General features: G+C 35.9%; 2 protein-coding genes across 2 annotated transcripts in view; one reads left to right on the top strand and one right to left on the bottom strand.

The window, feature by feature from the left end:
• Nucleotides 1-6,552: 6,552 nt before the first annotated feature.
• LOC103021810 (ATP-sensitive inward rectifier potassium channel 10) lies at nt 6,553-22,447 on the bottom strand. Its single transcript, XM_007241656.3, has 6 exons — nt 22,325-22,447; nt 14,153-14,498; nt 11,330-11,541; nt 9,792-9,923; nt 9,502-9,679; nt 6,553-8,509 (listed from the first exon to the last, which is right to left on the bottom strand). The coding sequence occupies exons 2-6, from the start codon at nt 14,496-14,498 to the stop codon at nt 8,115-8,117; spliced, it is 1,263 nt and encodes a 420-aa protein (XP_007241718.2). The 5' UTR covers nt 22,325-22,447; the 3' UTR covers nt 6,553-8,114.
• Nucleotides 14,174-22,717, top strand: part of pnp5b (purine nucleoside phosphorylase 5b) — a 34,152-nt gene continuing 25,608 nt past the window's right edge. The window contains exon 1 of the mRNA XM_049476613.1: nt 14,174-14,291. Coding sequence (XP_049332570.1) covers nt 14,260-14,291 — 32 coding nt within the window. The 5' untranslated portion in view covers nt 14,174-14,259. The remainder of the gene's footprint in view (nt 14,292-22,717) is intronic.

Below are 22,717 nucleotides of genomic sequence, written 5' to 3'. Positions count from 1 at the left end.
CGCAGAAGAATTTTTGGTTTAGTTCAGCGAGTGTTTCTTTGAGAAGCACAATTGGCATCACTCAACATGTTTTTTTAAGTAACCACATGGGGTTTTTCAATGCATCATTTTAGCAAACAGCACCACACGCCTCTCTAACAAACACCACCAAAGTATAGTGTTCATTATCTCTTCAGATGCAAATATTATGGCTCATATATTGACAAACTTAATACCGAATAACTGAGTATGTTTCATTGCAAATGCTTTATTATAATCTACTTCCATTAGATCACTGTATTTTTTTCAATCTACCCATTATATTATTGTTAAATATTAATGTTAAACACACCAATACTATTATTATTATTATTGTTGTTATTAGTATTATTAGTAGTAATAGTAATAATATTAATTAATCAAAAGTAGTAAAAAAAACATCAGCACTTGTTGACTAGGGAATTTCCAACTTTTGTCATAGATAAAAATATATAACTCTTTTTTAACCCTGATGAAGGCCTGAGGGAAACGCATTGGTTATATTTTTTATATCTCTAATAAATTGGAAATTCTCAAGTCAACAATTGCTGCTGATTTTTACTATTTTTGATCACTTTATTTATTGCCAGGCACCTTGTTGTGCAGAGAAGTTGCACCAAATCCATACACTTCAAGAATAATATAATTGAAGGATAGTAAAACGGGTAACAGAAATAAGAGAAGTGGAAATAAATTAAAACTAAAATAGCAACTTTTGCAGAGGAAGGAAATCCTTCAGTGGAAGTCAAGGTACACTGCAAGGTACTTTGTAAAACGTAAAATTTCCAAGCTTATTTAGATTTAGCATTTCTATTCTTCCTACATTTCCTAAATAAAATGTAAAAAAAAAAGAACTGACAGATTTATTAGATAAAAAAAAATCACTATAGAAGTCCTTGTTGCCTGAACACAAGAAGCTTAATTTAATCTGCTTTACTTATTGTATTAATTTATTTAAAAAAAAAATTAGCTCAATGAAAACCGTCCTCCACCCTGAACAGCTGCATGTTTTCTCTGCTCCCTGCTTTGATGGTATCTGACTAAACTAATTACAGGCTTTATATAAAACTGCTGAACTAAATTAACATTTCTTTGGGGACACTTGCAATCCGCATTTCTCCACCATGATTGCATCTACTGTACCTTATAAATACAATGAAAACAGTGCAACTCACCAAAGCTTTCATCAAGTTAAGAGGCAGGGGAAAATATACACAAAAAAATATTCATTGGCTTAGCTTAACTCAGTCAAGTCATCATTTTGCTTTGATTCAGTTAAGTTGCAAACACATACAATTTTAAGTTTATTCAACTTAACTCAGTCAAGTCATCATTTTGCTTTGATTCAGTTGAGTTGTAAATATATACAATTTCAAATTCATTCAACTTAATTCAGTTATCATTTTGCTTCGACTCAGTTGAGTTGGAAATATATAACGTTTTAAATTCATCCAACTTAACTCAGTCAAGTCATCTTTTAGATTTGACTCAGTTGAGTTGTAAATATATAACTTTTTTCCATTTAACTTAACTCAGCAGTCATCATTTTGCTTTGACTCAGTTGAGTTGGAAATATATAACATGACTCAGTTAAGTTGTAAATATATAACATTTTAAATTAATTCAACTTAACTCAGTCAAGTCATCATTTTGCTTTGACTCAGTTGAGTTGGAAATATATAACATTTTTAATTTATCCAACTTAACTCAGTCTTCATCATTTTGCTTCGACTCAGTTGAGTTGGAAATATATAACATTTTAAATTCATCCAACTTAACTCAGTCAAGTCATCTTTTAGATTTGACTCAGTTGAGTTGTAAATATATAACTTTTTTCAATTAACTTAACTCAGCAAAGTCATCATTTTGCTTTGACTCAGTTGAGTTGAAAATATATAACATTTTAAATTAATTCAACTTAACTCAGTCAGTCATCATTTTGCTTTGATTCAGTTGAGTTGTAAATATATACAATTTCAAATTCATTCAACTTAATTCAGTTATCGTTTTGCTTTGACTCAATGGAGTTGTAAATATATAACATTTTAAATTCATCCAACTTAACTCAGTCAAGTCATCTTTTAGATTTGACTCAGTTGAGTTGTAAATATATAACTTTTTCCATTTACCTTAACTTAGTCAAGTCATCATTGTGCCTTGACTCAGTTGAGTTGTAAATATATAACATTTTAAATTTATTCAACTTAACTCAGTCAAGTCAATATTTTGCTTTGACTTAGCTGAGTTGTAAATATATAACATTTCAAGTTCATTTAACTTAACTCTTAAGTCAAGTTATCATTTAGATTTGACAGTTAAGTTGTAAATACACAACTGTCAATACTGGGAGCATAATACTGGGACAGCATAAAAGTGAATTCTGTATCTCCAAAGGTAACTTGCTCTTACAGTCTACAACACCAAGGCCTGAAAATCAGCACATATATTACAATAATGCACTACTAGGATAAGGTAGCTTTGGGCAACAGACAACACAAAGATGGTAAGGCAGGGAGAGGCCACACCCAAAATGCAAATATATGGTGCTCTCTCTATTTGAAACTTTGAGAAACAGTAAATATTTCATGGGTAAATAATTTCATTCACAATCTGCAGAACTGCAGACCTGTACAACTGGCCTCTATTTGCATAGAAGTGGCGCCACTGCTTTTCCTATCCAATAGATGTAACTGACAGGGTGGATTCCCACTGTTTGTATGGTCACCGTGATGAATGCTATCCATTGCAATGCTACAATAATGATGTCATAATAGTAATTTCAGAATAACTTGGAAACACCAGCAGCTGTGTCTCACACTGGATGGTCCTACCATCCATTTTTATCTTATATTTTCTTAAAAGGAAATCACAAAACTACTTCTGTTAAAAAAAAATAGAAAACATTGGACAATGCATTGCATTGAGTCCCATTTGAACAATAAAAAAACACACACATACAGGGGGTGGTGGTGGGCCAAAAAAGAAAAGAAAAAGGAAATTATGCAATAAATAAATGGATAAAAAAAATCAATTTATTGATTTTAGTGATGGTTTGACTAATTTGAAAGTTGTAATCTGTAGAACTCAAATATTTACACATTTAGAAAGGTGTCTAACTTTAACTTTGGGAAGCGCAAACTGTTGGCTTGTACTTGTTGTTTTTTTGTTTTTTTTTTTGCTTTTTTTTTAAAGCGTCAATTATATTTAATTAAAAATATTACCGTAAAGCAGTGTATGCCATTGAGTTGCTCCACTCATGACAGTTGAAATCAAGTCCTGTTTCTAGGAATATATTTTGCAAGTAAAATACAGAAATGGAAAAATGCACTTTGAGTGTAATTCTTGTGAATCCCAGTTTTATCAACATGTAAATCTCTATGTTATGTAAATATGGGAACAACAGAATATATTCTTAAAATGTGCACTGACACTGCCTATCCTTAGAAGATTCATAGCTATTGAGCAAAACATTGCCACAATATATATATATATATATATATATATATATATATATATATATATATATATATATATATATATATATATATATATATATATATATTTATATATTTATATAAATATATATATATATATATATTTATGTTAAAAGTGTTTTTATTATTTACAGTCTGTCCTTTAAGAGACACATGCTATGCCTCAGTGATTATGTCATGATGTGATTTATATATATATATATATATATATATATATATATATATATATATATATATATATATATATATATATATATAAATTCTATGAATTTATTATCAGAAGGAAATTGTCAGGCTCAATATTTCAACTTTGTTATATGAATAAATTGAATAAATTATATTAAAGAATTTTTAGGGGAAAAAAGCAATAATGCTAAGGAAAGTTAGATTTTTATTGTGCTAAATATTAAATTATAGCTACTGTTAAGTAAAACATTTAAAATTCAGGATTTTTTTCCAGGAATAATCCTTGTAAATGTTTGTTAGACTGTAGACATGATTTACAGGAGAGTCCTAATTGTACAAGTAAATAGATATATACTGTATTGAACTGGTAATATTTTCAACCCTGTCACAAGCAGAGAAAACCCTGTTATTTAATAGTTTTTAATGTATATTTGGATTATAAGAAGAAATATGAGTTCAATGTTAGTTGAATTGCATGTATAATTTACAGGACAGTGTTAAGCAAATCTAAATACTCTGTAAAGCATTTAGGTAATCTTATCTTGTGGTTTCTGAGGCTGGTAACTCTGATTAATTTATCCTGTACAACAGAGGGAACTCTTGTTCTTCCTTTCCTGGGGTGGTCCTGATGAGTGCCAGTTCCATCATAATGTTTTTGATTGTCTTTTTACGACTGCACTTGAAGATCTTTCAAAGTTCTTGAAAGTTTTTGGTTTGACTTGGTTTGTCATTTATTTCTTTTTAATTAGTTGAGTAGTTCTTGCTTCTCATAATATAGATTAGAACATTACTCAAATAGAGCTCTTCACTGTATTTCACCAACTCTACCTCTTCACTATTTTACAACGGATGCTCTCAAACACATTAAGAGACAAGAAATTCAAGTTATTTTCTCTTGACAAGTTCAGCACAGCTGTTAACTGAAAGCCTGAAATTCCAGGTGACTCTAACTCATAAAGCTGACTGAGAAAATCTAGCCAAGATGTGCAAAAATGTCTCTATTTAAGCAAGATGTGCTACTTTGAAGATTCTAAAATATTATAAAACATATTCGGGTTTGTTTAACACATTTTTGTTTTTAATAATTCCATGTGTTGTTTCTTCATAGTTTGGATAACTGTAGTATTAAACTAAAATGCAGAATATTTAAAAATAGTAAAAAAAACAAACAAAAAAAAAAACACAGAATTTAAGGTGTATCCAAACTTTTGATGATTCACCCACATTCTCTCACCTTATCCCTACAGTGCATTCCCAGTCTATATTCCAGTGAAGAGTAGCCACTTCAAGACACCTACATTTGTATTTTGATAAGAGACAGGATTTTGTTTACTGGAATGTTTTCCAAGTAACTTGATGCCATAGAAGTGGTTTAAAGGTTTAAAGATGCAATCAGTGTCTACTGAGTGGCAGGCAATCAACAAGCTGCACTTCTCAGACAGCCACAGTCACAAATTTCTGTACTTTTCACGACATTGTTCTGTGTAATGAACACATCCCTGCTATATTTCTGCAAAGCATCGTAGTTAAAGTTCTGTGGACGGTGAATTCTACAGTTAGCATATTTTGTCTGTAAATTACATTACAATTATTTCAGAGTGGTTTTCTTTTTCAGCTGTTTAAATAATATTATACCACAGTTAGTTCCGACCCTGCAATATGATTGGCTGAGAGGCGTTTTATAAGTGATATTATCAGCCGGTAATGCACTGTAACCAGAGATCTCCATGTATTACTTCCTCACATAGCCTACAGGTAACCTAGCAACGATGCAGCGCTTACAAGCCAAATGTGATATCATAAAACAACCACTGCGAGGCGCTAGATCCCACAGGTACAGTGCAGAAACGCCATGTCCCCAATAGGCGTACGCATTACGTTACCTCAGCTTGCTAATGCTAAGCTAGCTTTTTTTCTTTTAAAATGTTCAGTCAGTTTGTGTCTGTGAAGATGTGCTAACTGATATTAATTGTCAAAAGTGGCTTTTTAAAAAGCATTTTTTACTTAAAAATATATTTGAGTAAAGTTCATGATTTAATGAGAGTGTTAATGAACTGAAACTGGCCATTTTTTGGCTCCATTCCACCATTAATGGTAACTTTACTGCTTTGTTAGCTACATAGCTAATGCTAGCTACTGTGGGAACCACTGAAGACAAAACATTGAAAAGAAGAAAGTTCCTTAACTAGTAAGTAAATTAGTACCAATATAATTTCATGTTAAACTGTAATAGTTCTATTATTGGGCAACATTTCATTTGGTGTAGCAGCAAGTTAACTTAACTGGATAAACATTTATCGCTAGCTAGCTAACTAGCCAACTAGCCATTTGGTGAGATTTGTCATTCTTTTGTATATTCAGGACAGCAGAGTTTTACAAAATTGTATTGATTTAGTACCTTCGTACCTAATGAATGTTTTAAATGTTTAAAATGATACAGGAAATTTGTGATAAAATGTCTTAATTCCATTCAGTGTAATTTTAAAATGTTGAAATGAATGTACTCTAGTACTAGAGTACTAGATTGTATATTAGAGTAATGTAGTAATTTAGCAGATTACTGTGATAGTAAGATATTATTTAGATACTAACTATATACTAATTGCTGACAGCAAGTTTTACATTACATCAAATATCATTATTTTTAACCTTAAGAACTGGCGGTATAATCAAATAATCAGGTAAACCTGCGATGAAGAATTTTGGTTGTGAAAATGACACCAATAAATGCATAATAATCTATCTATCTATCTATCTATCTATCTATCTATCTATCTATCTATCTATCTATTTGTCTGTCTGTCTGTCTGTCTACACTCCTCAAAAAGAAATGAAATAAATTGCTCAGACTCCCTCAGATTCATAAGTGCTGTAATTATAAGTAAAAAAAAAGAAAACAATGCATTAAACAATGTCAAATTATCACAATTCATAAAAAATAATGTGATGATCAAAAACAACTAAGCAGCTTATTTTAAAACTTATAACATTCTGTTCATTGGAAAATATACTTTCAGTCCTCATAAGAACTAACATTCAAAATGCATTTCAGAATGATTAACCAATAAATCAATAAACACGGTCATTACATTGTCTTCACAACCATCTTCATCTTCATCTTCATCACCATCATATATTATTAGCATTGTCTATGTATGTATGTATGTCCTTTGGCCTGTCACAATAATTACTAATCCAGTTACTGTACAATATATTGACCTCAATAGTTCCAAATGGCCTATACAGCTCTGGGGAAAAAATAAGAGAGCACTTAAAAATTATGAGTTTTTTTATTTTATTTTACCAAATTGAAAACCTCTGGAATATAATCAAGAGGAAGATGGATGATCACAAGCCATCAAACCAAGCTGAACTGCTTGAACTGCTTTGAGTTTAAAAGTTATCCAAAAGCAGTGTGTAAGACTGGTGGAGGATAACATGCCAAGATGCATGAAAACTAATAAAAATAAAAAAAATATTTCAGGCATTTCTCATTTTCTGCAAATAAATGCTCTTAATGACAATATTTTTATTTGGAATTTGAGAGAAATTTTGTCTTTAGTTTATAGAATAAAACAACAATATTCATTTTACTCAAACATAGACCTATAAATAGCAAAATCAGAGCCAGTAATTCAGAAACTGAAGTTTCTCAATTTTTTCCAGAGCTGTATTGCATATTGTTTAATGTCTTATGTATTTATGATGAATGAACATTTTCATAATCCATAAATCCAAAAGGTTTTTTAAACAGTGTACCTGCATTTTTATTCTATTATGCAGGACTATCCATACATCATTGCTATATAATTATTTATTGCAATTATTTATCAAGCAATATATCATACAAAATTGAAGTTACTGTGACAGGCCTGTATGTCCTCGACAGCTAAAGCTTTATTCAGTATATTCAGTCTTTATTCAGTATTCAGGAGCAGTAGAGCAGTTGTACTGCTTCTCTACAGGTTCCAGTGCAAAAGACTCCTTGATGCGGTTCAGGGCAGTGCAACCAGCCACTAGAGGGAGCTATTGTTTCACTATAAGCTTCATAATGGCAACAACATTAAACATGTTATATATGTTATATTAAATAAAATATTACATTTTACTCTATTCTATGGAGTTCCAATATTTTAGTTAGATAAAAAAACAGAGAGGTACTGAAGGTTAAAGTGTCAAACCAGCAAAACAAACCAGTTTAGAACAAGCATTCCAGTGTTTTCCAGTGTTGCTCTTTTTTAAAAAAGACTCTAAAGTGCAGCATGTTTATAGCAGTACTGTCATGGATATTAGAACTAAGGTACATTCTTCATCCTGACTCTCCAAAATCCTCCAAATCAGGTCCATATAGTCCATCAGCATCATCCCACATCTGTGCATATACAGTGGGCGTGGTGTGAACGAAGTGGGCGTGGTTTACACATTACTGATCCTAACACTGAAGGGGCTACTGTCTCTCATCCGCCCTCTTTCTTCTCCTCCTTCTCTGTAGCTCTGCTCCAGCTGCATCTTCTCCGGGTCCCCACCCTCCACTTCTCCACCACCATGGTCGCTCTGCCTCCTGCTGGGCGGAGACTCTTTGAAAAGGGGCGGAGACTTGGCCTTCACAACCTTGTCGAAGTAGGCAAGGTTTGCTACGTACTTGCCGTTTGGCGACAGAGAGACGAGGGGCGGAAACTCATATCCCCACAGGATCTCATCAGGTAGGAAGGAGGTGCGCACCTGGCAGGTGGCGGAGGTGGGTTCCACCGTGGAGCTCATCATTACCAGCAGTTCAAAGTCAGCCAGCTCTTGGTCTGTCCATCCCCCACCTAAGAGAGAGAGAGAGAGAGAAAGTCAGACTATTAAACTTCTGCGCTGTTGCTGTTCTATAAGTGGTGTTCCTCAAGGTTCAGTCCTCTGCCCTCTACTATTCAGTATATAGATTATACACAGTTCAGCCTTCAGAGTGTGACAAGTAATGAAGTGAATATATTTTGTTATGTTACTTAAGAAGAAATGTACTCCTTACTCCTTTTCACACAATTATCTGAACTTTCTACTCCTTACATTTTAAAAACAGCCTCATTACTCCTGTTTCATTTCAGCTCGTTTTCATTCCGGCTTCTCATCGTTCAATAAAAACCCTATCCAGATAAATCTCTCCATCCAGATAGAGTGAATCTGATTGTGATTGGATGTAGAGAAGTATAAACATATACCATTCCGACACCCTATTGGTTTATACTGTGATCCATCACAGCAAGAACATAGCAGACGTATGTAGCCTAGTATGAAGATAGCTATCCTTAGTGGAAATCTGCAAATCTTAGCTTACTGTAAATAAATGGAAGCACTTTTCTTACCCAAATAAACAGTTCTCAGGAGAAAATCTGTGTAGATTAACAACCAGAGTTTGTTTGACTTTAAAAGAAAATGGTTTTTTTAAGAGTTACAGTTTTGTTTACTTAGCTTGGCTGAATTAGGAGGAAAACATGGTGACACCACTGTTCCTTACTAGTGTCACATAATGCGCCTTATTATGCAGTGTGCATTATGTATGAAAATAGACCAGAAAAAATACGTTCATTGATAGTGCACCTTATAATTCGGTGTGCCTTATAGTGTAAAAAATACAGTGCTCCAACCAAAGCTGGATAAACTCTCTTTTACACTCTTAAATTTATAACAAATAATAAATATGCAGGTGTAGCAATACTTTTGTCCATATAGTATACTATATGAAGCCACACAAAGCCCTAATTAATGTGTAATAATAATAATTACAAACAGAAACATTAACTGTTGACTGTTCTGTGCGTACCCTTAGCGGCCCACGCTCGAAGTGGGCTTTCATCGTCAATAGTATGGTAGAAAGTGAGGGGGAGGATGAGGAAGGGGCTCTCGCTGGCTGTGTCCACACTGAAGGTGACGTTTCTCTGGTCCAGACGCACCGTCTCACCCTCTTTAGATACACACGGCTGCAGTAGCTTCCCAGTCACCTGCACAGTGGGTTTTAGATTAAAGTGTATGTACGATAAAATAACAATTTAATTTTGTTACTGTTTGGGATCTTATTGTTATGATTATACAGTAACTCTTTCTTCTATTTACCTGGCAACCCAGTAGGAGGCTTTTGCGCATGTTTGCCACCCTGATCATGAGACACGGCCGGCCATCGTGATTGGCCACCACGGCATGTTGGCAAAATCGGACTGTCTCACCACGTTTCTTCGGCCGAGCCACCTGAAGGACAGACGGAGAGATTGGACAGAAAGACAGAGCATTAAGGAAGCATTACTACTATTAGATTCACACACTTCACTTAAGACTGTGTGTGTGTGTGTGTGTGTGTGTGTGTGTGTGTGTGTGTGTGTGTGTGTGTGTGTGTGTGTGTGTGTGTTTTAGGGATGTTATGCCGAATAATCTCTAAAACTATAATGAACTATAATGAATAGAAAGCACATCACAGTAGTGCAGAGAAAGTGAAAAAAAGCTGAGAGTCTTATGTGCAGAAAAAAAGAAAATGATTAATTGCTTAGTGATTGAACTAACTAAACTTGATTAATTGCCTAATAATTGCCAAAAATGCTAGAGTTTGTGTATAATGGCTATACATTTGTCATTCCAGCACAAATGACAAATAGTTCAATTAAGGAGTTACTGTACATAAATATGGGAGTCTGATTTCAGCCCGACACCAGTTATTTTTCTTCTTCTATTGTTTAACGGGTGATGATAGCCCACCTAACTATCTGTAATTGATCTGAAAGCCCAAACCAAAAAAGGGTTTTTAGAAGGCAAACAAATCTGGTCATGGCTTAGTTGATCCAGCCCAAAACCACCTTATTTTAATCAATCAATCAATCAATCAATTAATCAACCATTGAGGGCAACCCTCATTTTCATTGTAGCCGAGCATTTACAAAGAGAGTTTTAGAGTCTCCTGTAGTGAATTTAAGCTCGCTGGTGCAATTGTTCGGAGTTCGGAGGTAGGTCATTGTGAAAGCTGTGTAGCTGTCCCGAAACTTTTGTTCATATGTATTATAATATATACACTCATCACCAAAAATGGTTGCACTTGGAAGGAATCAAACCGACAGCAATGAAGCTTGGTGAGTAGCTGTTGCAGACTGTCATGGAGAATTTAGAATGAAGCCTTGAAGCTTTTGCTCTGTTCAAACTGGACAATGCTAGTCCGCACCAGACTGCTTGCCGCAATTCCACATCTATTACCGATTGAAAATGTGTGAGATGCTATTGTATGTGCTATAAACTCTTAATCCCCATTGCTTAATCTGTAGGAAATGTGTGAGAATATTGGAGCTGAATGGGATGGATTATCACAGGAAACCATTAGGAACCTCTACAACCCCACCATAAGTCGTCTCAGTATCCCGCAAATCAGGAAATTGTATATTTGGCTGCTCATGGACAGGAAGTGAGAGACAGGCATTGTGAGTCTGACATACAGTGCATCCTGATTGGACTTTTCTTGTGCTCAGTGGACCAATCAGTGTTCTCCATGTGTGGGACATCTGTTTTTGTGTCTGGCAACCTTTATCTTCACTGTACAAGAAATTTAATTCTGGGTGCAACTATTTGTGCAACCATTTCTATGAAGATGAGTGCATGTAGTCCAGACAGTGCACCTTTGCGAGGAAGGTTCCTGTGATGAAGATCTCCATGGCGGTGGTGATAAGCAGCTGAATGATGAGGAGGACGATGGCGGACGGGCACTCTTCAGTGATGCACCGGAAACCGTAGCCGATGGTGGTCTGCGTCTCCAGGGAGAAGAGGAAAGCTCCTGTCAGGGTCTGCATCTGCATCACACACAGCGTGTGGTTGGCTGGAGGTTCAAACTCTGTAGAAAAGGAAACGGAAGATGCTCAGATTATCTCTGTTAATTAGATTTAACTAGATTAGCTTGATCTTTTAGAACTTCATTTCCCAGAATGCACAATATACAAATGTTAGCATCATCTAGTTTTTATACTCTCTACGCCTGTCATGATTATTACATTAACGATTTATTGTACAATATTCTGTATGGGAATGACCTCATAATTTTTGCAGACCTCGATATTACCTATTATGTTTTTGTTTGCATGATCCCATTAATGTGAATAAACCTGCGTTTCAACATTTTAAAAACTGTCAGGCAGGGAGCAACAAGGAGACGTTAAGAGCGGATGCAATTGCGAGTATTTATTTAAGAAACAAAACAGACAAACAAAGAACCAAAAACTTAAGCAACCAAAAAAAATGGAGAATATAGAAACTTCGAAAACAAGAGAACACCTAACCTGACTGATAAAAAAGGTACAAGGACCGACAAGGGACACTGAACCTAAGAGACTTTTTATTTATACACAGGAAAGGGAACAGTAAAACAGAAACACCTGGGAATAAGTAACAAGGGGGCGGAGCTTAAAATAAACACAGATGAGCACTCTGAGGGCAGGAAAAACACAGAGACAGAAGGGAGAGACACAAAACCGGACAAGACCTTGACAGAAACAACATTATTTATGTATGGCTCACAACCTGCTTGTGTTTCTTAACCGTTCAGGGACTTGGTCAATCTTTGTAAGAACACTTAAAAAATTATTAATATCAATCCAATGTAGTGCGGAAGGGGATAAGGTCTTTTGTGTTAGCTAGGGAGAGAGAAAAGGTTTATTGGTTTTTGTTTTATTTTTTTATTTGTTTTGGGTTTTTATAATGTCTAACATTTTATTTAAAATAAATCACTCTGGCTTGTATTTCTGTGGTCGATATTGTCTTTGGTCTAAACGCAAAACTAGTGAGAAGATGTTGTCTAACTCATGTAACATAATTTTTTTAATTCTAATTCAAATGTCTGAATAGCCTTACTCTCAAGACTCGACTACTGCAACTCTCTACTGGCTGGTCTTCCACTTCCACCAAACCACTACAATTAATTCAGAACGCGGCAGCACGACTCGTCTTCAGTCTCCCGAAGTTCAGTCATGTGACTCCTTTGCTGCGTTCCCGCCACTGGCTTCCTGTTGCCGCCTGCATCTGATTCAAAACCCTGATGCTGGCCTACAAGGCAAAAAATGGACCAGCTCCTTCATACTTGATGGCAATGGTCAAAGCCAGATCTTGTACCAAGAGCTCTTAGAGCTTCCAGTACAGCTCGGCTCGAACCTCCATCACTCAAAACACACAGAAAACAGACATCCAGACTCTTCTCTGTGCTGCACCAAGGTGGTGGAATGAACTTCCACTGGATGTCAGAACAGCAGAGTCACTTGCGGTCTTCAAACGTCGCCTGAAGACTCATCTTTTTAAAGAGTTCCTAAACTAAAAAAAAAAAAAAAAAGGTTCCTAGGGTTCTAAACATGATCAAGTTCTATGTATCTCTTGATCCTAGTCTACAAACTAGCTTTGGATATCTGAAGTAACTTTGAAGCACTGTTTTATGTCGCTCTGGATAAGGACGTCTGCTAAATACCGTAAATGTAAAAGTAATTTATATCAAGTATTGTCAGAATGTGTGAGTTGGCCTGACATGGTACTCACATTATCGATTATCGATTACAATATGTGGATATGACCTTATCATTTTTGCAGACTTCAATATTAATTAATTTATTAATTATGTTTTAATTATTAATGATATGTAAACAATTGTATATTCTAATTCTGATGTCTAAATAACCTTAATACTTAAAAAAAAGTTCTAAAATATCATTAGAATGTGTAAGTAGGCCTGTCATGATACATTACATTATCAATTATCATACAATATATGGGCATGACCTCCATTATTTTTTGGCGATTTCAAAATTGTGTGTTGTTTTTAAATAACATAAAAAAATATAAAATTAGTAAGCCATTATGTTAACTTTATTTAAAAAATGTGTTTCTTTAATTATTTTTTTATTTGTTAAAGCTTTTATATATATATATATATATATATATATATACATATATATATATATATGTATATATATATATATATATATATACATATATATATATATATATATATATATATATATATATATATTATACTCCAATATTCCAGTTCTAACAATCCCAATGTCTAAATAAATAAATCATTTAATATTTTCTCTGTCTGTACTATTCCTATATTCATTCTTCTCCATCTTCCTCATTATTTACCTATATAATTGATGAACCCACCCAGACTGATGTCTGGATTTAGTACATAATATTGTTGTATTTGTACATTTATTTTAATTTGAACCCATTGCCGGATGTCCAGCTTTGATACACATGCTGTATCAAACAGAAGCCTGTGCTGTGCAACATCACACTAGTGATTAGTGATGAGATGAAAAAGCTCTATCCACACACCCAACTTTGCTCTCTCTCTCTCAGACTCTGGCTGCTGATGGCGAAGTTAGTATCACATTCTGATTCAGGTGTTTATACCTGTCCAGACCAGTGACCCAATGACCTCCTAACCAGTGCTTCCTTACCCAGCAGGTCTCCGTGCACCAGTGCCAGCAGGTACCACAGCAGGCCGAAGGTGAACCAGGTCCCGACGAAGGTGGCGCTGAACAGGACCAGCTTGTACCTCCACTGCATGTCCACGAAGGTCGTCCAGGGGTCACGCAGGTACAGAGCGCCCCGCCCACTCATGTGTTCGATGCGCACGTTGCTCCGCCCATCTTTGGTCAGTATGCGTCGACGGCGACGGAGCACCTGGCTGGCGTGCCCGGCCCAGCCCAGCAGAGGCTTCATGGCATCTGTTTGGGTCTGACAGTGGCACACCTTCTGGTGGGCGGAGGAGCCATGCGGGGAACTGGGTGTGGATGAAGTCATCTGTTCGTACAAGAGCAGAAATTCATAGTGTTAATGCTGTTTTTGTTTGTTTTGTTTAATTTAATATAATATTATTATACAGCTCTGGAAAAATTAAGAGAGCTCTTCAGTTTCTGAATCAGTTTGTCTGATTTTGCTATTCATAGGTTTATGATTGTTGTTTTATTCTATAAACTACGAACAACATTTCCTTCAAATTCCAAATAAAATTTAGTCATTCAGAGCATTTATTTGCAGATAATGAGAAATGGCTGAAATAACAAATAAGATGCAGAGCAGTTTAGAAATCAATATTTGGTGGAATAACCTTGGCTTTAATCACAGTTTTCATGCATCTTGGCATTATGTTCTCTCCTCCACCAGTCTTACACACTGCTTTTGGATAACTTTATGCCTTTACTCCTGGTGCGAAATTTCAAGCAGTTCATCTTGGTTGGATGGCTTGTGATCATCCATCCATCCATCTGTGATCATTATATTCCAGAGTTTTTCAATTTGGTAAAACCAAAGAAACTCATCATTTTTAAATGGTCTCTTATTTTTTTCTAGAGCTGTATATTATTATATCTCTTGCACAATGATAGAATGAGTAAATATGCAATTATCTTGTCCACAGGTAAGTACTGATGCTACATGGGTCAATATCAGCGTAATTTGACTTTTGTGTCTCATTACATTTGTGTACATTTTATATAAACTCTGTGTAACAATATATTTTCCAAGATTTACCCTAACAATGTGACACATTGCTACACATATAAGGAAATGTAAAGTAAATAACCTTCGCTTTAAATCACTTTTTGTAAATTTTTACAGTTTTCTAAAGGTTATGTAGACATTTAAATTATTAATTTAGCTATTTTCATAAAAATCTTAAATATATATAAAAAAAAAAAAATTCCTACACTGTAAATTAATACTAAAGTCATCCAGACTATAAAGGAACACATAAGGAATCACGTCATAACTTTAAAAAGTGTTAAACAAACCAAAATACTCTGTGAAGCATTTAGATGCTTTTATGTTGGGAGCTGTTAACTTGTGGTTTCCGAAGCTGGAAACTCTGGCTTATCCTATGCAACAGAGGGAGCTCTTGGTCTTCCTTTCCTGGGACGGTCCTAATGAGGGCCAGTTCCATCATTATAACGTTTTTGATGGTCTTTTTGGTGACTGCACTTGATGATACTTTTAACGTTCTTGAAATTCTTCTTTTTAAATTGACTGACCTTTATTTTTTTCATAGTCATATTTTATATTTCATATTTTATATTTTTCAAGTCATATTTTTATTTTACTTAGTTGAGTCGTACTTGCTTCTCATAATATGAATTAGAACATAACACAAATAGAGATATTCACTGTATACCTGTAACTCTACCTCTTCACTACTTCACCTCAACTGATGCTCTCAAACACATTAAGAAAGAAGTTTGAGTTTAGCACAGCTGTTAACTAAAACTCATTCTAAATGAATACCTCCTTAAGATGGTGTCTCCATATTCAGCTTAAAAAGATAATGGTAAAACATCACGGTAAAATATCACAGCAATTAAAATGATTTTAGAAAATCTTATTTGAAACAGAACAAGAACAATTTAACATGTCTACTACTCTAGATCAACCAGAATTATGATAAAACGCTATTTTATTTTTCTAAAATTGATGACAAGCTGCATTATGCAGTGGACAAATGGATGCAAGGCATGCAAACAGTCAAAAGACTCCGCAAAAAGCACATTATTCTGATAATGACCCTTATATAAGATTTAACCCCAGTGAACTTCCATCCAAAGCACTAAGTGCTATAAATGGGCTGAGTGTGACCTCTCCACTGTACTCCACCACCTGACCACAAGAGGGAAAAGAGCCTGCCAAAGCATCTCTATCAGACGAATAAAAAAAAAAAGCACAGGAAAGAGTATAGCTTTACTCGAGAGCTGCCTTAAACACACAAAGAGCCCACTTGTTGCAGGAGAGAATGAATGGAGGAGATTAAGTGAACGAGAAAATTCACTTTCTCCAAGTTCCCAGGCTATCCACCTGGCCATCTCCTTCACTCTGCCTCTCGCCTCATTCTCGCTGCACATGATCATCCCTCTATCACTGGGCCTGTTAGCCATTAGCAGACAAGGACAGCTCTCTCTCTCTCACAGCTGATCTAATTCACTGCCGCATTTAGTGGTGGTTCTGTATGATCCAATCACGTGAGTGTGTTTTGGAAGTAACTGATGTGATTATGATTATTTCACATTCATACAGTCACACTGTAGGGTAGTTTTCCTGATTTTTAAACCCTAAATTATAGTACAGTATAATTTTTTATATGTAGAGCAGTATATGTGTTTAAAAGGACATTCCAAAATTTCTAAAGCTCAGGAAAACTGCACTGAATGCAGATGTGATTGTTCTCAAAATTGCTTGACTGTCTGCATGGTTTGGGTGGGCGATATGGACCTAAAATAATATCACAATATTTTTTAGTATTTTTGCGATAACGATAGTCTTGATGGTATGACAAAACATTGAATTAAAAAATAATAATTTCAAGAATACACTACTGCAGCTCCAAGTGGTCCAGCGGACTAGGCGCTGCCACTATGATCAGGAGATCGCCGGTTCGAATCCTGTTCATATAGCTTGCCATCAGCTACCAGAGCCCTGAGAGAGCACAATTGGTCTTGCTCTCTCTGGGTGGGTACTGTAGGTGGTGCTCTCTCCCCACATCACTCCAAAAGGTGATGTCGATCAGTACAAGGCTGCGTCTGTGAGCTGATGTATCGGAACGAGTCGCTGCGCTTTCCTCCGAGTGCGAGTGTGATGCTACTCGGAAATCAGCAGCAGTTCAACAAGAGGCGGATTCTGACTTCATATGTATTGAAGGAGGCATGTGCTAGTCTTCACCCTCCTGGTGTGTTGGGGCATTACTAGTGATTGGGGGAATCCTAATGAGTAGGTTGGGCAATTGGCTGTGTAAATTGGGGAGAAAATGAAAAAAAATATACAATACTGTAACAAAATGAAAATTACGTTTTATTATTGCATACTCTAAGATAACTGAGATATTAAAAAAATATAAGATTTTTTTCAGATTTCTATCAGAAGTCAATGATCCAGAATGTCATGATACTAATAATGCTCTCCAAATATCTCCATATATCCAGAATTACAGTAAAATAAATGATACTGGACAGATATAATCTGTCTCTAGTAGATATATATTAGGAAATGAGAACAGTGTGATTTTTTCTTTTGATAAAAACAGTAAAAAAGTGGTACCCTGATGTGATAATTAGGGGTGAGTCATATGACTCGATATTTCAGGGTATAATATTGTTGACAATATTCAGAAATGTTGGCAGTATTATTATAGCATGCCCCTACTGCATGGACAATTCTAGCCAGATGCAACCGGTCACAACCAATATCACTCACTGCACTATTACTACTACTACTACTCCACTGTTGGTGGTAATGCCTTCTATTATGTATTCCTTTTGCACAAGGCTGATCTAAGTACTGTTCGTCAGGTCTTACCTTTTCCTTCAAGAAATCACGGGTTACTTCATCGGCAGAAGCACAAAGCCTTGCAGTAGTTATGGACAAACAAGCTATAGATATTTTTTTCGAAGTAAGCAACAAAGTACTTTAGTAAGACGCTCTAGGATAAGGGAGTCTGCGAAATACTGTAACTTAAATGTGAACGTACCACGCCTTATCCAAACTCCCTCGATTATTCTTGTCGCCTTGCCATTAGCACATTGGACAGTTTTCCACCAACCTAACTCACAAGACACAAGATGACACCTCACAACTTATACACGTGTGGGCATTCCCAAGTCATCCCCTATCTAACTAATGTGCTTAAGCGTTAATCTCAAATCGAGTGTGTCCAGTTCTGGTCCTGGACTGTTGGATTTCTGCCCAGTTTGGTGATTTTCCTGCTCGAACACAGAGAGAGATCACCACACTGTGCTGGACTCAGCACCCCAACCCCCCAACCCCCCCCGTTCCCCACCGCACCCCTGCACTGAATAGTCGGGTCATTTGTGTGCTGAAAATGTACAAACACTGACACTAACAGTGCGCAGTTGTTCGAACCCGCCGGACTGTCCCTGCTGTTACGCAAGCTGCAGCGTTTATAATTAGGATAATTACAATAACAGAATCCATTTTGTTCCTTTCAGCCTTCACTTGTTTCCTCCCTCCCTTTCTTTCTTTCTCTCGCTGTTTTTCTCTCTTTCCCTCTCTGTATTCCCTTTTTTCTGTAACTTGAATTAAATGTATGAAATGTATCAATAAATGCATTAATAGAAATTCTAGACTCCAGAAATGACCTTTAACATATCGTCGCTGTCCAATAAAAAACAAGTATCTTCATTTTGTCGATTTTTAATTTACTACATTATTTGAACACACAAACTGTCCTTTGCACTGGGCCAAAAGTTCTTGAGGAATGGACTAATATAAACTCTTCAAAATTACCTGAAATGAACTCTTTTTACATTAACTTCCATTAAAAAAGTTTAGAAGGTTTTTTCTCTCTCCTGTAAAGTTACTAATATTTGTTTTTAGAATCAACCCTCTATGGCACAATATAACCAAGTTTATATTCATAAAGTTTTAAAAGTTCAGAAATCAATAGTTTTCATTTATCTTGGCATGTTCTCCTGCACCAGTCTTACACACTGCTTTTGAATAACTTTATGCAACTTCTGTTGCAAAAATTCAAGCAGTTCAGCTTGTTTTAATGGCTTGGGATTGTAATGAGGGTTTGATTCCACAAATCCAGTTTCCTCTCTCTCTCTCTCTCTCTCTCTCTCTCTCTCTCTCTCTCTCTCTCTAGATTGTCAGCAATTACTGGATTATAGCTCAAATTATAGCTCAGATCTTGGTTTCATTTTGGCTGTTCTTTCTCTCCTGAGCTATTCTCTCTCTCTCTCTCTCTCACTCTCTCTCTCTATTTATCTATCTCTTACTGGTACAGTGGAAAGCATTGTTGACAACGGATAAAAGGAACAAAAGGTCAGAAACAAAAGTGTGTGTGAGTGAGAGACAGAGAGTCACACAGAGAGAGAGAGCGAGGGAGAGAGAGAAAGTGATTGAGGGGGGAGAAAGAGAGAGAGATAGAGATGGGGGGAATGGGATGTGACAGAAAGGCGCTCATTAGTATTCCGAAGTGGATAATAATCCCCCTTTAGCTGAACTCAAACACACCGTCTCTTCATTCCTTTACAATCAGCTCCCTCTCTCCTCCCCTCTCTCTCTCTTCCTCTCTCTCTTTCTCTTTTCCCTCTCTCCGCTCCCCTCACTCTCTCTGCTCTTGCCTTTTCATCTCTCTCTCTCCACTTTCTTTTTATCCATCTGTACACAGCCTTTTCTCTCTCTCTCTTTCTCATCTTTCTTCAATTTCTCCTTCTTTCTCTTTCTCCATTCCTTTCCTCCGTTTCTCTATATTCTCCACTTTCACTCTCTACTCTTTTTCTCCCTCTCACTTTCTCTAATTTCTCCTTTTGCTCATCTATCTTTCTCCACTTTCTCTCTTTCTCTCTTTTCACTCTTCCACTCCCCTCTGCCGCCTTCTTTCTCCAGTCTTTTTCTCCCTACATCCCTCTCTACTTTCTCTTTTTTTCTCTCTCTACAATCTTTGTCTTGTCTTTTCTCTTTCCAGTCTTTCTCCAATTCCTTTTTCTCTTTTTGTCTCATTTCATCTCTCTCCACTTTCTCCTTCTTTCTCTCTCTCCACTTCTCCACCCCCTTTCACTATCCTTCTTTCTCCAGTCTTTTTTCTCTATCCATCCCTCTCCACTTTCTCTATTTTCCTCTCTCCACTCTTCCAACCACCTTTCTATGTCTATCTATGTTTCCCTTTATTATTCAGTCTTTTTCTCCACCCATCCCTCTCCACTTTCCCCTTTTTTTCTTTCTACACTATTTATCTTGTCTTTTCTCTTTCCCTTTCCCATCTTTCTCAAATTTCTCACCCTTTCTCTTCCTCCATTCTTTTTCTCCCTCTCTCAACTTTCTCCACTTTCTTTCTCTCACTTTCTCTACAATTTATATCTTTTTCTCTCATTTCCTCTCTCTCCAATTTCTTCCCCTTTCTCTTCCTCCACATATATCCATCTCTCTCTCTAATTTCTGCACTTTGTCTTTCTCACTTTCTCTACAATTTCTCACTTTTTCTCTCATTACATCTTTCTCCACTTTCTCCCTCTTTCAATCTCTCTTAATTTGTTTCCTGACTCTCCACTCATTTGCTTTTTTTCTCTCTCCACTTTTTCACTCCCCCTTCTTTCACCAGTCTAATTCTCCATCCATTTTTCTCCATATTCTTCTCTTCCTCACTCTTTCTCTGTCCATACTTCTTTTTTCTTCCAATTTTCCCAAATTTCTCGCTTCTTCTCTAGTTTCTGTACTTTGTCTCCATTCTGTTCCAGTTTCTTCTTATCCTTTTTAAATCTCCACTTTCACCCTATGCATTCTACTTTTGCCTCTTTCTCTCTCTCTCTCTTCACTTTTCCTCCTTCTTTCTCTGAATAACACCTGCTTCTAGCTACAATTCAAGAAAACTGTAGAAAATGTGCATCAAAAACAAAGAATCTTAAGCCAATATTTAATACGTTGTGCCAAATGTTTGATCCTAATGTTTGATCCTAGTTTAGCTACTTTAAGTTGCATCCATTGCTGACACAGATGTACAAATGCATACACAGCATGTCTAGTCCCTGTAGAGAAGCACTGCCAAAAGATTAAAACTCTCAGTAGATAATAATGAATGTATCTATTGTATTTCCACCTTGTCTAATGCCAGGTGGGGAGTAAAAGAAATTAAGCCCCCCCCCAGCGCTGACTGATGGCGCAACATCCAGTAATTTAAGGATAAGTTGAGGATTTGAGGATGTATGGAGTAGGGTGATGGTCAATCAACATCTTGACCTCCCTGTCCTAACTGTCTTTTCTTGAATCCTGAATGCAATCAAATGCACACAGCAATGATTTAAAACTTAATGGAAAGCAAAGCCTTCTTCCTCGGTTCTTGGGTAGTAGAGACAGTTACTCCAACAACAGCAGGATGAAGTCTTTTTTATTACTCTTAATTTAGGAAGAAACAATGAATAAACATGTGTTCTAATACTTTTAGTAATTATATAGCTCTGGAAAAAATTAAGAGACCACTTTAGTTTCTGAATCAGTTTATCTGATTTTGCTATTTATAGGTTTATTTTTGAGTAAAATGAACATTGTTGTTTTATCCTATAAACTACAGACAACATTTCTCCCAAATTCCAAATAAAAATATTGTCATTTAGAGCATTTATTTGCAGAAAATGAGAAATAGCTGAAATAACAAGTTCATATTCATTAAGAGTTCATAAATCAATGTTTAGTGGAATAACCCTGGTTTTTATGCATCTTGGCATATTCTCCTCCACCAGTCTTACACACTGCTTTTGGATAACTTTAAACCACTCCTGGTGTAAAAATTCAAGCAGTTCAGGTTGGTTTGATGGTTGTGATCATCCATCTTCCTCTTGCTTATATTCCAGAGTTTTTTTTTATTTGGTAACATCAAAGAAACTCATCATTTTTGTGTTTATAAACTATAAACCTGGGCTGCATTGCAATGCTGTAACTATAGACTACATTTCCTTCAGTGTCTACTGTGTAATTCTACATTTCATTGCAGAAAAAAGTGTGTTTTCGACCACGTTGCTAAATGAATATCTTCTTGTGCAAACTGTATTATCCTGTTTAGTGAGACAGAAGTTGTATAAAAGTGTGTGTGGGTAAAAAGCATGTTCCAGAAAAGTTCAGCCGTGTCTTACCTTTAGCCCTGAAGTTTAGGCAGACAGAAAAACACACCACAAATCCTTTCTGTGCTTCAGTTTCATCACCATCACCACACACTACCACCACAGCTCACAACACAGCTACAGAGGAGCTACACACAACCTGCTCTTATAGAGAGAGACATCTCTCTCTCTCTCTCTCTTTCTCTCTCCCTCTCTCCTTTTCTCTCTCTCTCTCTTTCTCACAGCCTCTTTGTGCGTCAGTTCTCAGTTTTCTTCTGCTCAAACAAAATGCCAGCAATTTATTAGCTTAGTAAAAGGGGTCATTAGCCAAGGTGTAATTACACGCACTTACTGTAGGCTGTGGTTAAAATAAAACTTTAAATAAAACTGAACTTCTGAGATTGGTGCCTTTTGGATTATATATTA

This window comes from Astyanax mexicanus, chromosome 4 (assembly GCF_023375975.1).
Source record: "Astyanax mexicanus isolate ESR-SI-001 chromosome 4, AstMex3_surface, whole genome shotgun sequence".
Classification (NCBI taxonomy): domain Eukaryota; kingdom Metazoa; phylum Chordata; class Actinopteri; order Characiformes; family Acestrorhamphidae; genus Astyanax; species Astyanax mexicanus.
The sequence above is the reverse complement of the archived record's forward strand: the minus strand, read 5'-3'. Positions and strand labels throughout refer to the sequence as shown.